The sequence below is a fragment of the Calliopsis andreniformis genome, chromosome 6, assembly GCF_051401765.1.
Source record: "Calliopsis andreniformis isolate RMS-2024a chromosome 6, iyCalAndr_principal, whole genome shotgun sequence".
In the NCBI taxonomy this organism is placed as follows: Eukaryota; Metazoa; Arthropoda; class Insecta; order Hymenoptera; family Andrenidae; genus Calliopsis; species Calliopsis andreniformis.
In genome coordinates this window covers 14,032,092-14,050,124 of record NC_135067.1, presented here as the reverse complement: position 1 = coordinate 14,050,124, position 18,033 = coordinate 14,032,092, and the positions used below count along the sequence as shown (strand labels likewise).

The window sequence follows — 18,033 nt, the reverse complement described above, 5'->3', positions numbered from 1 at the left end:
ACTTGCTACAATCATTGTGGAAAACAGAACAAGGCTCATATTGTTAGAAGACTTGTGTTCTCTAAGTTAAATGGTTATCGTACATCAACAGAACCGTGGTAGGATGCATGCTGTATGCATTTTATAACACTGCAAGAAAAAATAAGACTCCGTCGCTGAAGGATTAAGCTGTACAGTGTTGGAACTCTACGATGAAGTTAGTCAAACTGATTAATCGAAGATCAGTGTATCCTGAGATGTTTCACGAAGATGTGCTCTATTCAAACAGGATAACTTTCCACAAGTATAGTGAGCAGATTGAGCTTACTAAAAAAAAAATGAAGATTCTATTTCTTCTTCACAATTTTACTATCTTTCATGAGCTCCATAACACGCACTCTGCAATCCTCGAAAAAGTCAAAAAAGGGTGCGTCGTATTTGAACAAAAGAGGTCTCGCCAATCATACGATTCAATCGCGAAGTCTTCGCAAACTACTAAAAGTCACTGCCGCTCAGGCGTGGCCTGGCAAAGTGTTCCTCGACACGTGTGTTCTCGCTGTCCCGAGAATCAGTGTTTCCGGTCTCGTGGGGTGTCTATTGGTTCCTAGGCTACCGTCCTCGCGCTCGCAAAGATCTCCGTGACGAAACGCACGATCCTCCTCTCATCTCCGCCTCTGCTGTCCCCTCTCGTTCAGCGGGCCGAGGAGTCTCGCATTTTTCGAGACGCTTCGCTGTTTCGCGCGTCCAGGTGAGACGAACCAAGAGGGCGTTTCCACCTTGCTGTTATTTATACGGAAGAATTGATCTGTGTCTGCGGATAACATTCTAATGGTAGTAGCAACTCGTTAGCGTCGATTTGTAAATTATTTTTATTACTAGCATATCCGAAGGATTCGCCGATCGGGGCGGAATCCTCGTCGAGCCAAAGCCATTCAAGAAGACTAGTCTCGAGAGTCCCTCGAACTCGCGTCGGGCCATTTCGTATCTCTCTACATAGCGCGAACCCCTGTGTGCTCCCTCGACAGTGGATATCGCTTCTGTCGTCGACGATGGTAGGATGACAATACTGTTCTCAGCGATCTTGGGATATTTTTGTAATTATCCTAGGGATAATTCGCACAGAGGGGGCTTATTTCTTTCTCTGGTTTCGTTTTTTTTTTTTTTAAATTCTTCTGCACGCTAGGGAAGACATTCGAAGCAAGCCGCGTACTGCCGTGAGGGACGCATGGTCCGAGAGACGTCGTTGTTCGTTTAAGTTTTCTTTTTTCAGTCTGTAAGCCAATAAATGAAGGTTAATTTTTTTACCATCACGAGTACTTTATTTTGTGACTCCTTTTTCGATAGTTTTTAGGGTGACTGTGGACTGCTGCTGCTTGCTTTGCGTGTGAGCACTGGAATGTCGTGGACGAAGGAGTTCGGTAAAGGACTTCGTTGTGCATTCTGGTGCAGCTTGGGATTTTTTGTAAGAATTGTTTGGTATAGTTTAAAAATATCGAAAACACGCAACGTGGATCATAAATTATAGAAACGCCTTTATTATCGATTTCCTCGCATACAACTCCTCCTCGCACGCTAAACATCATACTGATCATTATAAAGTTCACCAAGATACACGAAGGACGCATTGATCCGAGTAGCAAAGGGGGGTGCAAAACGTGAAAAAACGCGGATTCGATATCTCCGTTAACACGATTCGAGTCTGCACGTGCAAGTGCGCGATTTCGACGTCTGGAACGGTTTCTTGATCTCGGTATAATTTAAAAACAATGAAATAAAAATCAACGCGCGCTAACGAACGGAACGAAGAAACTGACAAGGCTTGTTCGAGAGTTTTGTTCGAGTTTCTATCGTTCGCATTGGAAGTGAGTCCATTTAAATAAATATACATCAACAACTATCCATATACAATAAAGTCCTACGAAGAACAGAAGAGGAGAACGGAATGACTCTCGAACGAAATTGCGAAATAGGTCTGGAAAGAAGAGGAATGAAAAAAGGGAAACTTCGTTAAAGAAGGAATAGTGTCAGGACACCAACAGTAACGATAAAAAAATAATATCTAACGAATGAACGAGCATCGTTTTCTTCGAGACCAATTACACCAGCGAATAGATCTCATTCTTTACGCGCAACATACATATACATATTTATATATGAAATATATATATATAGATTTCTTTCGCATATTTATATATATATATATTATATTAAAACAACCGCTAAAAAATATAAATATATTTGTATATTTATATTTGTATACATATATAACTCTTGCCATTTGATGGCTAGCTGCCTATGTAGGGCTGGACGGATGTGACGCAATAAGTAATTTTATTTATACCCTCGTAATTATCGACTACAAGGAGACGGTGAGTTAATCCTAACGCGACGAACAGGAAAGAAAGTGTACAAAAGGAAAAGAGGAGAGTTTGGATTCGACAGGAAAAGAAAAGAAAGTGAGAGAAAAATCGTATCACTTATCCTGCGACTCATACGACACGTGAGCACGTCATTACTGGAGTAGAACCATCAGTGACGTTATATTTTTTTCTTCCTTTTTTCTTTTCTTTATCTTTTAGGTTCTCTATTATTTTTTATATTCCTTCTTTAGTACTGTACTCGACTCAATATTACCAAAGAATTATTAGACATTTATTCCGCGGCTTCCTGTCCTTGATCCCTAACAAGGAAACCTTATACAGGCTGTTTCAGAATTATAGATCAATCGAAGAGGGTAAAGTAGAGAAGGGTAAGAGAAACACTTTTTTATATCCCTTTTTGATAGTTACTAGAAATTTCTTATACAAAGCTTTACTGAAATTTTATGCAAAAGTGAACAAACCCTGTTCTTTAAGTAATTAGTGTATTGCTATATTATAATGCTCTTTTTATATGTAGTCTTTGTACAGTGACTTTTTAAGTGACCAGTATTAACTATAATTGTATAGTTGTTCTTCATCAGATATCCAACAAATCTCTCTGCTCTCTAATTACTTCGATAAATCTAGACATAACTCTGAGTCCTTCTATAAAATACTTCTTCAATTAGCAAACTACATCTCTCTCTCCACATACCCAAAAAAATCATCACTGATCCTCGACTCCACTAATAACGAACCTGCACTCGCGCATCTAATCTACGGTCTCGATCATTTTCGCCCTCGATCCCGCAATTTCACGCTTAAAACCATAGTTAACAATAAATCGACTTCGACTTTTTTCCCTCCTCCATCATCCAACAACGTAATAGCCTTAATTTTACTCAGGCTCCAACCGTGGCATCGAACGAGCACTCGATACGAAAAAAGGGAAAGCCTTTTTCCCTCTTTGCTTTTGGTTCCCTATACGCTTCGCGAGCTCGCTGCTTAATTAAAGCTCGACAGCAAACATCGCGGTTAATTAAACCACTAGCCACGAGCCACGAGCCACGATTTGCCCATCGAATATCGAGGATGCATCGATTAACGGCAACGTCGGTTAATTTTCGTTCCACCGTGACTCTGGTGTCGTCTGGTAACACGCTGGACATATATTAACAAGTATTGGAGGCTCGTAGCACGTGCTCGAAACGACGATCGTTCGATTGGATTTCTCTAACCTTTCGCGGCTCAGCAGGTTCGCTGAACACAGAGGACATCGAGTGTGGTACAACTGTGACAAGCGTTAAAGTTTCAGTGAGAACCGTGGCTGTGCTTTTTACCTTGAAATCTTTGCAGAGGATATCATTTCCAGTCGAAGGGACTGGTGAGAACTTTATGTTAGGAATTTTTTGATAGATGATGAGATGACTGAGGATCTTTATGCATTTATGCATTGAAATTTCAAGATGCAAAAACATATAGAATCCATATAATATATAAAATTCTGTCAAATATCGAAAGTTGAATATATTTTATAGTATGTAGAGGGAAAAACAAATTTCTAACTATGTTTCACTTGTCTAATTATATTTATTAAAATCGGAATTTGCATAAACATCCGCAGTCTAGTGATGAGAGAAGTGAATACGAAGTACTGTTTCGATAAGAGCTTGTGACTTGAATCAATTTGGGACTTAGAGAATATAAGAAACTTGTATCCAAGATCAGTTTTCGCATTAGGGACTTTTTCTGAATTCTTAGAGACGAGGAATTATCTAAATGAAGTCAAAGAATAGCTTCTGGGGAATGTAAGTGTATAAGTTTTTATCGAGACAAAACTGTACAACCTGTATCATAAGCTTAATTTCAAAGGTTGCAGAACAGAAATCTTTGCTCTTGCAAAGCTATGAAATGTATTGCTCCTAAATTACTCAGTTTTATTTTACTCTGAACACAATAGGATATTCTATATTTATTGGGCAGTATCCTAGATAATAGATATGAATGTGATATTAAATCCTGCTTTCCCTGGCCCAGTAGATTCTAGTTTCTTACTTAAAATACCTGTTTGTGTATTCTAATTAACCTGAGGCGGTAAACTTACTGATTATCGTGAAAGGTAAATGAACCACGAAAGGCTAGCTAGTTTTAGCTCACCGTTGGAACCTCTCGAAACTTAGAATATAATCTCACCAATTCATGACTTCTTGACTCTCTGGATCCCCAGCAATCGAGGGACTTTGAATCCAACAGCGTCGATTACTTCGGGAGTCGTCTTCAGTAACCTTCATTCTTCTCAGTCACCCAAAGTAATCTGTATCTTCCATAATTTAGAAATTGATTCCAAACTTATGGCCAGTGGAGTACAGAAATTCTAATTAAATTCAAATTAATTCATTTTCCAGGATCACTAGGAATTTACTCCCAGTAGCAATTTAATTTGTTATGTTTTTAGTTTATAATGAACGAATTTTGTAAGCAATATTCCGATACGATAAAGGTCTAACAATTTCCACTGTGTCTAAATCAGGGCTATCAAGTCGCCCATAAATATCGCTTAGGGTACGTCAGTCGCGACCCTTGAAACGAAAGACGCCTACTCCAGAAGACGTCACGGCGCCGCTGGAAATTGTACTACAGAGCAATTTTCCCCGATTCCTTGATCGGTTTCAAGGGGACTCATTTCCGTAGTCCCTTTCGTCCTCCACCCACACGATTGCTCACGTCGGTCTCGAGTTACGAGTTTTTAATCCAGGATCCATTCAGGCATCCTTCGATTTCTTAACCGAAGGCGATCCCTCTGTAAAAGACGATTCTCAACAACAGTTTTCATATAATCGTCCATCGACTGAGCGATTATTGGAAAACTTCCGTTTCCTGTGCGCCTTGAACGGCGCAACATGCTCTGTTTCTCATCTAAACTGAACTTCATCGTTGCGAGTCGATCACTATTCAATCGTGAGATCCTCGAGCAAAGTGTCGACACATTCACCAAACTTATCGGTATCGTTGCTGATAGAAGGACCTCGAGTGGTCAATTTTAACTGTGCTGTGCTTTTGCAGGATGATAGCATAGAGATCTCTGATCATGTGCGTAAAATATTAGAATCCTGTTCAAATATTCTTTCAAATATTAATCATTTTTATAGATACAGTAGGTACTCTATTCCTAAATCCATTTATGTATCCTTTCTGGTGAAGATATATTATATAATTATAATTATGAACAATAATAATCTAATTGTACATAATTGGACTGTGCTTAGTCTTCCAACAAACAAATTTCCAACGTCAATAAATGGCATTTACATTTTTACACTAATATTTTACATATATCAAAGACCCACTCACTACCATTAATCAAAAACAGATGCTAATCAACCTTGACTACTCAGAGTCCTTCCCTTCTAAGAATCTCCATCACGACGAGCCTCGTTTCACCTCGTCGTTCGATATGTTAAACGAAAACACAGTCGAGTAAAAAGCCTCGACCATCCTCGCGAGTTAACTCGTCGACTCTCGCTCCACGCGTCTGAATCTCGTTTCAAAAGTAGAAACATGGGTGCACGTGGATCCTTCGGTTCCTCCTTGGAGCTTTCAGCCGAGGACCGCTTCCTTCGATCGGTTTGTTAATAGGAATAAGGGTATTCCTAGACCTCGGTAGAGTGCGTCTGGATTCGCACCTTCTTCTGCGAGCCATTCCTCGATAGGGTGGGACTGTGCGCCGAAAAGCCAGGATTGTGGATGCCAAGCGGCTTCGGCTTCTTCAGGGAGCTGCGAAGCGGCGAAGCCGTGCTCGTGACGCTCCCGGAAGTCGCCACTGAGGCCATCGAGCCGTTTCCTGCACCGCCGACGTAGGGCTTGCCGCTGGCGTCTGTCATCGAGATGCTGCCACCTGAAATCAAGGCGCGAATTTTCTTTCTTATTAGTAAGAAAATGTTGATAATTGGACTGGGGACTTCTATGCATTTTTGAAAACGTGAAATGTGTAGGAAATTATAGAATGTATATAAGAATGCGAATTATTGTTACATCAGGTAAAATCATACCACATATTAAAGCAAATTCATGGCATGAGTCGAGGTTTTTCTCTTGCTTTAAATCTATTTTGCTATGATATCTGACGTGGTTTCACGTGATGTGGCAGTAATGTGTTTGTATCTTAATACTCAAGAATACAGAAAATATGAAAAACCGAGTGGAAATTAAAGGACTTGGAAGGTGAGCAGTTTTCCTTAGATTACATTTCTTTAACTATGTTTATGAAAACATGAAATTGCATGAAAGTCTGCAGTCTGCTAATAATTCCTTCTTCCAGGCTAGCCAGTAATTCACTCAATTCTAAAATCCAATATACCTTCATTCTTCAAAATTATTTAATCTTCTTTAACTCCTATTAAACACAGACATAAAAATTATCAACTCATTCAGTTCCAATATAAAAGATTACTAAGTTAATGAAGTATCGTTTTATGACTACAGAATTGTCGCAGCAGCCATCTCTTTTGAGAATAAAAATTCATAGGCGTCCACTAAAAGAGAAACAATATATTTTCCGCTGAAAAGGGTCGTGAAAAATCGTTGCAATTGAATGCACACACGTGTCACGTTGCATGCGTGCATCCATGTATGCGATGATATTGTTCAAGCGCACCTGCAGTCAAGTGCATCGAGGCCTACGTGGAAATTCGCAGGGGCGTTTTAATTCGCTACACGATGCAGCCATCGGTTTCTGTCGCGCGAGACGCGAAGAATCGCGGAACAGGTCCATTACTTTCTTCCTCGCTCGTTTCTTCCTTTTTCTTTCGCTTCTTCCCCTGAAATTACGTTCCGCTGCCTTTGCACAATTTATTTTCTGTCTCGTCGCGTCATTAATATTTACGGTCACTTGCACGCCCTTATTCGTTTTCCTTAAGAGGAATCTTCTTTTCCTGGCGCATTGTACTGTAAAGTTTATTATGTTGCATTCTTCTTGGATTATCCTTGTCAAATTTCTTTTTTATATCTTGCATTGAAAGCGCGTGGAATGATGCTTTCGAGGAGCTGGTTTAAACGTGGACTTAGGAAAAAGGTTCTTTAGTAGACTATTATTTTTTATGCTCTTTTTATACGAATGTTCTTTTATTTTGGAGAAATTTGTTCTCAAAAATGTGTTTTAAATTTCATATCTTCATATCACTGAGAGCTTCAAAGTGTGGTAGAATATACGTGTAAAATCTGTTTGCATTCAGAATCTCTCTGTCAATACTGAATAAAACTGAGTAACTATTATAAATAAAAGCAAATTATTTCTACGAATTTTGTACTTTCCAAAAAACCTGCAGTTTTGACACATCATTCTAGATAGTCCCATGTTAATCCAAGATTAACCCAAGTTTGGTTGTTTAGAGTCAACAAAGTCTATTTTTACGCGCTAGTTTTTCTATTCCCTCGATTCCACCAACAATTCCCATTGTCTATTTACCTGTTGTTACTCTAACAATCATTCCTGTTTGGACAACTCCGTTTCCTCTCTTGATCGTGCCGCGGTTCATTCAATTTCCTCCCCTCGCTGCCCTTCGTCCTACGCACTCCTTCCTCCTTTCAAGGTTCTCGCCATTCTCACCGTCCCCACCCACCCTCGACTCCTTTTGTGCCCGACTTGTCTTTCCTATTCCCTTCCTTCACCTTGACTCCCCATCACGTTCACATCCGAACACATTTCTCCTGCGTATTGAGTTTCCATCAGCTGCCAAGCGAAGGCCTTTCCCAGAGAGCTCTTCCCGTTGGTGAAATCTTGGGGAGCATTCGATCGAGGAATACTTATATGCGTCGTTCAGATTTGTACGGAAATAATAGAAATACTCAAGACAGCGGTGGTCTGGCTGGCTTTAAAACGCTTAAAGGAAATGGATTGAGCTGTTCTTTAATGGATTGTCCTTTTATCCACTCGAGTGGATTGGAAGTTCATGATATATAGGGTGCTGGAACACAGATGGGGGAAATTTAAGGGGTGATTCGAGAAATTAAAATAAGATGAGGATCAGGAATTATGAAACTGTCTTTGAGATTTTGTGTCTTAGTGATACGTAGTTAGAAATTGGTAAAATATGGCTGACACTTGATAAACCGAATTCATTTAGAAATTAGAATTTAGGGATCCTTTAAATAAAACTGTGTATTTCAGAGTTAAAAAGTTGTAAAATATCGTTTAGTCGTAGTGGCGAGAGTAACCTTCAACATGTATAACTCATTTACTTTAGTGCACGAAGGGAAGCCTTTATCAGAGACTAAATGGATATGTTTCCTTGTTACCCGCGTAAATGATATTTCGATGAGGGAAAGGCTTTCTAGGCATCTAAGAGCCTTGTCTTTGTTTCCAAGAAACGCAATCTTCCCTTTTGATGTACTAGACATTCATTAAAACTGATTAACAGGAGGTTTATTTATATTAAGTTGACATTTTGAATTACAAATATTTACATGCACTGAACTTTAGATGTGCACTCAAATTAATTTTCTCAGAAAGTTAGTATATAAACTTTTATTAAAGGTCTTAGTAACCTCAAGAATTAAATTTTCAGTGAAATCACGTATCAGTCCCTTTTAATCCCCTAGAAATGATTAAGCAAATCAACGAACACTATCACGTCCAGCCGAGATAAGAACGAACTAACGAGAATTCGAACCAAGCCCATATTAGAATTCTAGACACGTTTTAAAATCGTTTTTCAATGCCTCCTCTTCTGCGAAATTTTACTATCATTTCTCGCAAAACCTTTGTTCCGTGTCGGTTCTCTGATTAAGGAAACCTTGAAACATGAAACGTCCAGATAAAACGTTTTCTTCAAAGAAGAAAAAGCTACAAGAGAAGCATTATGTAATCCTAACAGTAGGAGTAAGAAAATTGAAAATAGTTATTATTATTTAAAAAAATCAATAACCTCGCCTTTTTACTTTCTTATCTTCTACTTATCTTAAAATTGACGTGATCTAGTAAAGAAACTTCCAATCTCCCTTTTTTCAAACAACTCTGCCTCAAATAATACATTTTAACCATATTTCATCCTACTTTCCAACCTGACAAATGCTAAGTGACAGATGGTCAGATGAAAATTCTACTGTCTTATCTTCTGACAACTTGCATTTATTTCACTCAGTTACAAGTCAGTTCAGCAAAAGTTGGAGGAAGATGAGAAAAACGTACTTCATTAAGCACTTACAACCTTCTACATTGACCTAATCTTATACGTACTATCTAAGTATATCAGTGTTATAAAATGTTAAGTGATATAGTGCAGACCAAGTATTCGTAAAATTGATATAATTCATACAAAATATAGAATATGGACTCACCGTTCGTGGGTTGATGTTCCCGATACCCAGGGTTATTTATGGTGGTTGCTCGAGGATCTCCAACAACCCTAATCTTCGTGGGATCACCACCACGTCGAGCATAGATGCCCTCGTACACCGCAGTGACCAGCACGCCGAAGTTCAAGGCGATAGCAGCCAACTGTAACAATAAATTTCGGTCCACTTGTTTAGTAAGTTCTTGCTATTTCATAATTTATCGTTCTGTCGCGAAAACTAATTCACTTCAGTCCCTGCTTCCCTCCCGAATTAATTATAGTCCCCAACGACGATTCATTTTTTTATATGTAAAATTGTAATCTCCCTGCGAGCTGTGCAAATGATTACACAGTTGCAGTAATAAATTTGGGAAGTTTAATGCTTCCTGTAATGCGTTACTGGGACTTCATTCGAGCTAATAATTTTGTAAAACAGTTTTTAACGATTTTATGTGACTCATTTGTCTAGAGTAAATGTATTTATTGGATAAATTAATTTAAATGGTGTTCTATTAACGAGAGGTAATTACAGGACGCGACAATTAATATTCGCACGGTAAATAATTATCGTTTCAAACGGTTGTCTTTTAATGAAATATCGGTTATGCATATTTATACGTGGACAAGCGGCATCGTTATCACGGGAAATTTTATCGCGCTATAATTACTACCCTTTTATAGGAAGAATGCCTACAATTAACCGGGGAAGATGAGAATGGGTTCAATTAAATGCCCGTGAAGATACTGAATACTGCTTGGGGAAAGCTACACTCGCTATAAATATGAACGGTTTTTAGAAATACATTCAAGCATTGTATCTCTGAAATGAAAGTAGTATAATTCAGTGCCTTTGAAAGATAGATTGTGACTTATTTTTAAATTAGAGAAGCTGAAAATAGAAGATGAATCAGGTTTTTAACAAGTAGAAGCTTCTTATTTTAACAATTTCTAAATTTTCAAGTTCTCAAATTTAAAAGTTTTTAAACTTTCAAATATTCAAATTTTTAAACTTTCAAATATTCAAATTTTTAAACTTTCAAATATTCAAATTTTCGAATTTTCGAATTTTCAAATATTCAAATTTTCAAATTTTTAAATATTCAAATTTTCAAATCTTCACATTTTTAGAGTTTTCATAGTAAAAAATTGCTTATCGATACAAAATTAATAAGATGTCAGGAACAGGTGTTTAACTTTCGATAGGAAAACGATTTCTTACATCTACCTTTGTCCGCTTATAAAAGGAAATCACTACTTCACGGTAAAGAAAACTGATACAATACAAATTCCTCAGTGACTCCTCCATTCTATCGCCTATATAATGTATCTTATTCCATTCATCATCTATTATTAATAATATTCTTACCCCTTTCAACGGACCAAGCGTAACAATACACATTATTATTCAAGATGTTCGACAACAAGTGGATGATTCAAGATGTGGTTCTAGACGATCAAATAAATCGAGAATTGAGAATAATAAAATAGCAATCTCTTCTTATCGTTTACATATTAATATATTTAAAAATTTGAAGAAATAGCGCTGCTTTAATCTTAACTACCCATTGTCATGGACTTGCACTCAATCAGTAGTTAACAGTAGTAGTAGTCTTAGACTTATGTTCATTGTTGCATACTCATCTACTGACCTACTGAACAGAGGCCCACGATGAACAAATCACTACGTCTTTTGTACCCTACTTTTGCAATATCAATCATTAAAAAGTATAGAAGAAATCGTAATTTCAATCTTAATTTTCACATTATCCTATCATGTAAAATCACCCTCAATTTTCTCCCACCTGTTTCTGGACATTATTATATATTCCTTCTCCATAATATATTACACGAGAGCATAAAACAGAGATGAAGTTTAATACTCGAACAACGCACGTGCTTTCGGGGAAAGCGAAATGCTTGTAAGCAGAATTAATTTCCTACTTAACGTTCATCATTCGGAAATGTAAGAGGTTTACGCAATGCTGTGGACTTAAATACATTGTTCTAAAATTCGTGAACAGTCTGGGCTCCATTGTGCGAGTCACTCGTTCGAGAGACGTTGAATTCTCACTTTTCAGGAGTACAGTAAATTGGTGTTGCGTATTCTTGCGAAATGCCTCGAATGAAAGACAAGAAGGGAAGGGAGGAACGTGGAAGGACATACAAAAGGTCACAATAAAAGAGGAATTTAATTAAGACGTACAAAGGCAGCGGGAAGCCATTGTTTCACCGCAACAATTATTTCACTGTTGTTTTTCCTCTGTTGCTCGTTCATCGCCTTCTCTAAGTGGATGAGGACGAAGACGAAGGGAACGAGAACGACAAATAAACAGTCTGGCGACAGTTTGATTAATAGCTCTATTTCCCAGCTCCACCTATTTTTAACGTAAATTTCTTTTCTAGCTAAACGATAAAGAAGCTTCAGTATCGCGTATCAAATTCAGCGAACACTCTTGCGAAATCAAATGTTAAATAAATATAAAAGAATTCTGATGTAATAAGGAAGTACAGTCTTCTATTATGTGACGTGAAACAAATGTTTCCTGCTTAAATTGTGACAAATACTATAGCGTTTTATTATGTTTATAAAGCACTTCTGTTATCACAGTAAAGTTGACTTATTCATGGACACTTGTTCATTCCCAAAAGATAAATATTACGAATGGCCTCTATTAGCTTTACAAAGTTAATACCACGATTTACGAAATGAAAAATGAACATTAATGAATTTACTTTAGATTACCCTTCATCACGAGTGAAATAATAGAAAGAAAGTGCACTTGAAAAATCCAGTCATGTACACCTTTGAAATGACATCACGTTCCAAACAGTTCCCAATGATTATTGCGAAACTGAAAAAAAGAATTCTTTCAGGAACTTCCTGCTCCCATGTGGCAAAACAAAGTACGAAGAAGTGTAAAAAGGTAAAAAGCAACATTGTCTCAGCGTCGACTGTAATTCAGTCGAGCAGTTCGCAACTATTCCTCTTCCTTTAAATTAAATACACAACTTTTTCTATTCAACTTTCGAAAGGGCTCGATACACCAAGTCTCTTCAAGAAACAGAACAGTGAATAAATTTGAAAGCCATATTGGTGGGACTTTTGTCGCTCAATAAAGGATCATCCCTCGAAGTTTCTCCCCTCCTATCCACCACTAACTTAGACAGTAACTTATCTAATTAGAATTTCAAACAAAATTATCCCTTCAGAAGTTTCCCATTAAATTAATTTAGCAAAAGGAACGCTCAACGACGAAACATTTCTTCACGCGTTCATAAAGTAACGTTAACGATTTCCACACTTAAGGCGTTTATTTTACGCGATTGTTTGGATCCCACATTTCCAGCGAACAGGAGACCCCATGTCCCAGCTTTATGGCGTTATAAATCGCGGATGGATTTTACCTTGCCCTGTTTCTGTTTGTTCATTTTATCCAACGCGATCTCGTCCTTGGCCTCCCGCAGAAGGCTCCGTCTTCTCTTCTCCATCATCCCTGGCTTCTGGATTATACGATGTATGCGTAACAATTGTCACGTAACGCTGCCAGGGATTCTCTTATCAAATCTCTATGAATTTCAGTATTCATCGTACGTTCAGAGGAAATCTAGCAGTTTCCAAGCTCATCTGGATTCATAATTCAATTCAACACCCTCATCCGTCCTATTTTTCTTGCCAATTGCCTTCGAGCGATTAAATTTGCTCCTTCTAACTCTCCCTTCACTTCTTCTAATCTTTTTAAACGAAAGAATTAGAACATTAAAATTCATGAAATTATATTCTTCAAAGGCTCACGAAACTTTGAGACAAAATCAAACTATTCACTATAGACTATCACTTTGATTACCACACTAAATTAGCTACCCAATACCACTGATTTAATTACAGATTTAGACAAACGAAATATTGTGTTACATTATTCCCAGCGTCATTGTTTTATTTTCCATTTTATTTAATTTTTCAATGAACGTGGCACATCGATTCATTTAATAAGACCTCCAGTTCCATAAGTAAGCTCTATCAATGTCCCATAGGACACAAGGGACCGCTAAGTGACGGTCAATCACCCTCGTCGTTTTTCCCGCCGATTAATCGCGTAACGAGTATCGATAAATAATACAGCGGGGTCTCGCGTTTCAGCCAGCTCGTTACCCGAGAAACAGTGACCCGCTTTAACAACTTTCACTACGAAACACAACAATCCTTACGAAACGGCCTTTATCACCGTGGCCACGGCGACACTGTCCACGACCTGTGAAGCAGCTCCACGATCGAGCAGTGGAACCTCTGCGGCTAGGTGGGCGAAGGAAAAGCGTGGCACGTAGCGCGTGTGTCACGAAACGCGACGAATTCGAAGACGAAATGGAGAACGAGGACGCGGCGCTGGCGAACGATCCGCACCAAAACGCTCACTGAGGGCCCGCCGATGTCGTCTCATTGTTTTTAAAGTATCCAACGGTCGTGGGTGCCCTGACACATACTAACTAAGCCCCGCAGGGGGGCTTAGCGAGACACCTGCGAGCTGTTCCTGATCAGGTGGCCTTTCAGTATTTAATTCCCTGATCGCGCGCGTCGGCATATAAGTTTCACGCGGCGGAACGTTTAAAATCTGCGCACGCGATTGGGAACGGTGGAATATAATTGTTGGGATTAATGGCGAGCTCGTGGGAACAATCGAATCGAATCTTGTTGAGAAAAATCGACTGGGCGATTCGTGTTAAGTGCACTTAGCTATTGAGGAGATAGTCAATTCGTTTCTTGAAGTACAGTGTAGTGTACAATAGTTTGTAGTATTTCTTTCAAGCAGTTTTTAATATTTTAAATAATTAAGCTTCTTGATTTTTAAATTTCTGAATACTTCAAATCTTGAAAATAAAAATGTTCTAGTATTCAAATATTCAAAATTCTAAAGCCTTTAAATGGAGGAAATTTTATCTACTTGGAACTTGAATTTTAAATTTTGAATCTTTAAAATTCTAGAACCTTTGAACCCTTGAACTCTCAAACCTTGTCATTTCTGAACCACATAATGTTCTCAGTTTTAATTTGTAGGCTCTAGAATTTTTGCTCGTACCAATTTGTGAACTTTAGACCTTGGAGGTTCTAAAGCTCTATTACTTTGCCTGTAATTTCAAAGTGAAACACAATGCAAGATTACAAGGTACTATCAGAAAGCGGCCACGATTTTCAATCCATATTTACCTTTCCACCAATTACTGTTGAAGCAACTCATGTATGGCAAAGAGAAATTCGATACATAGGTTTGCTGTAATAACTGTTCGTTGTCGTATCATCGTCATTATCGCTTGCGATGTTCCAATAACCACTCTGACACACTGGTATCACAATTGTGGTACAATTTCGCACCGCTTTCATTCCGACTTGATTAAATCATCATGTTTCCCTTTTGTAAAAAAGCTTCACGGCCTCCTGTGCCTCCGTGGAAATTGGATTAACTGCATGTAATCGGTGCACTCAGCAATGCACTTTACTACTAATGGCTGTCTTGAGCAATTAGTAACGCGAGGCCAATAAATATAGGTCTGTAAGCTACAATTTCCTGGCATCTTCGTGGGAAATCTTTTTTCATGAATGTAATTTTTATCTCGATCGGTACACTTTATCTCAATGTCTGTGCACTCTTTTATTGAGAATAGGAAGTATAATAAATTTCACGAATTTAATATTTTTTAAGATCATTATTGATAGATCAATAAGTCATAAATCATAGATCAATCTTCCAGTTAATAGAACAGTGACAAGTGATTATTGATCTATGACACACTAGCACTTTAAATAGTTAATCAAGATACCTATACCCTAGTATTGATCTCTTTTTGTAAGTTCGTAAGAAGTAAACGTTAATTCCAGCTTTACTTTCTTCCTTGCACTTATTTCTAATGCCCTCCAGCTTCACTCCCATAAGACAGCTACAAATTTGACGACACGTGAATCGATTTCAGCAGGCTGACACTCAGCCCCTATAAGTTCATAGCTCCTACCATGTTATGAGACTATAACAGTAACTGCTGTAATCCCCTCCACATTCAAGAATCTGAGATATCACGAACAGAGTAGTTCCACGTGCTCAACTATCCAAGACATCGAAATCTTTCTCCTCCACAAGTACACTTAATACTCAAGTAACCGCTGCCAGCAGCCCATTACGGAGCAAACGATCTCAGGATGTTCTTCGACATCTCGCAAACTCTCGCCCCGAGTCACCGTGGAATCTCATAAGAAGCAAAATCAGCTGTATCTCGTGTAACTGTGAAGTCGACTCGAGGGTAGCATCTGTTCGAAGAAGCCGTGGAACTTAGCTGAATTTGTCGACGAAGGCGCAACATCTGGCCTCGACGAAGACCGCTTCGTCAGGAAATTATCAAGATAAATTGTGCCCAAGTGGCCAAGGCTGGAAGTATCTCAGAAGTTCTAGACGAGTATGTGTGCAAAGCTGGACACGTGCAACGGTTTCTCTTCCGCGAGATGAGGGAGCAACAGGTTCTGAACCGTCTCGTCGATAAGAGGTAACGGTGAGGGTTCGTCAAGAATTAAAAGGAAGTGGGAGGAAAGTTTCTGTAAGAGTTTCCTTCCTTAAGTGTGGTGTGATAATGAAGGAGTCTGACAGATGAAACTAATAGACGTGTTATAATTTAGTGAAAATTGGAACAGAGAATGTCCTTGTATGATATATCGACGTGTCGCGTGAGTGAAGTTTTGAAAGAGACTATTTTGTGTTAGGACACTTGATGATTTCAGGATATTTGAAATTTCAGAGTAGCAGCAAAGTAAAATTAGTAATAGATACTGAGATAGTAGAATTAGTAGTAACATTGGTAGACAGTAGAACTAGTAGTAGAATTAATAGAGAGTATAATCAGTAATAGGTTGCTACTACTCTGCAATTCAAAAGCTATTTATCACAGACGCTCTTAAAAAATATAATACATTCTACACTAAAGTTTCACATCGGTTGAACAGTTAGTAGAAACTGAGTGAAATCTCAAAGTCTAAAAAGTGAAATCGTGTGATAAGGTTCACCTGCATGTAGAAGGCTTCCCCTCTTGTGACAACGAAACTGCTGGCTCTGTCATCAGTCTGCAGGGCGAACAAGCTTGCTGCTACGATAGCCAGTGACGCTGGAATAAAGAAAAAAAAAATAGTCAGTAGAATAATAAATAAAAAGCAAAGATAAACTTTTCTCTTTGATTTCCAGAAGAAGCAGGAATATCAATTTAAAATTCGCTAACGTGGTAAACCACAGTGATCCTGTTTGATTCCATAAGATTAGACAGTATCGCTTAACGCAACAGGATCCACCGCAGACATTCGATTCTTCGACTAAAGATAAGTAGGCCACTAAGTAGCCAAGAGGTTGGTAATTCTATCGTGCTCGACAGATTGCAAAACTTTCAGAGTATCCAGGCGCAGGATGTCTCCGCCTGAACTGCGCTCTGGAATTCTCACGCGTCTTGCTTCCCCGGACATCGAGGACAGTTTATTACTGTCGACTTGTACTATCAATCGGTACTAGCTATTATTCAGCAAAGAATTAATATGTGAAGGATCACTGTGACCTCCATTTAAGAATTTTATAATTAAATTTGAATATCATCAACCGAGGACAAATCCATCGTCATAGAATAACGCAGGGTATAATATTCATGAACATACTTACTCGCAAGTGTAGCAAGGGCCACTTTCCCTATCAGAGCAGTGCTGTACGAGATTATAACTCGTTTCGCCGAGGAAGCCATCGCCAGCTGCAGCACAGCAATACCGACTAGGATCGCCAAAAGAGCAGAGGCGGTAGCGGCAGCTAATCCTGCCACCCACACAGCCACTACGCACAGATAACAAAGGGAAAAATTCATTTCGCTGTTAATTCTAGGGTGACTATAATTAACATCCCTTATTTTATTTTCCCACGCGAAGCTTTAATAACGGTAGATGCTTATTTCTAATAAAATCTCTGTCTCTACTCTAATTAAATATTGGAGGATTTGTTCAGTGCTCGAACATCTAGGAATATTTAAAATGAACTCACACACTGGTTGAAACCTGGAAACCCCTTGGCCGCATCGTTCTCGACCGTACAGCAGGAGTTTGCATTGTCTCCATGGACCAAAGTATCCTTTTTCTGCCGCTGAACCGGCTGTAACAATAAAATAAAAATACTTGTTTAGTTTCACATGTTTGAAGTTTATTTTATTCAAATATTTTATTCAAATATTTAGATATTCAGATATTCAAATATTCAAATATTCGAATATGCAAATATTCAAATATTCAAATATTCAAATTTTCAAATTTTCAAATACTCAAATATTCAAATATTCAAATATTCAAATATTCAAATATCTAA

General features: G+C 38.3%; 1 protein-coding gene across 1 annotated transcript in view; it reads right to left on the bottom strand.

The window, feature by feature from the left end:
* Window positions 1–5,989: 5,989 nt before the first annotated feature.
* LOC143181224 (uncharacterized) overlaps window positions 5,990–18,033 on the bottom strand; it is a 38,891-nt gene continuing 26,847 nt past the window's right edge. Inside the window, exons 2-6 of the mRNA XM_076381558.1 lie at window positions 17,716–17,823; window positions 17,347–17,511; window positions 16,710–16,807; window positions 9,675–9,834; window positions 5,990–6,234 (exon numbers count right to left, since the gene is read on the bottom strand). Of these exons, the coding sequence (XP_076237673.1) occupies window positions 5,990–6,234; window positions 9,675–9,834; window positions 16,710–16,807; window positions 17,347–17,511; window positions 17,716–17,823 (776 nt within the window). The remainder of the gene's footprint in view (window positions 6,235–9,674; window positions 9,835–16,709; window positions 16,808–17,346; window positions 17,512–17,715; window positions 17,824–18,033) is intronic.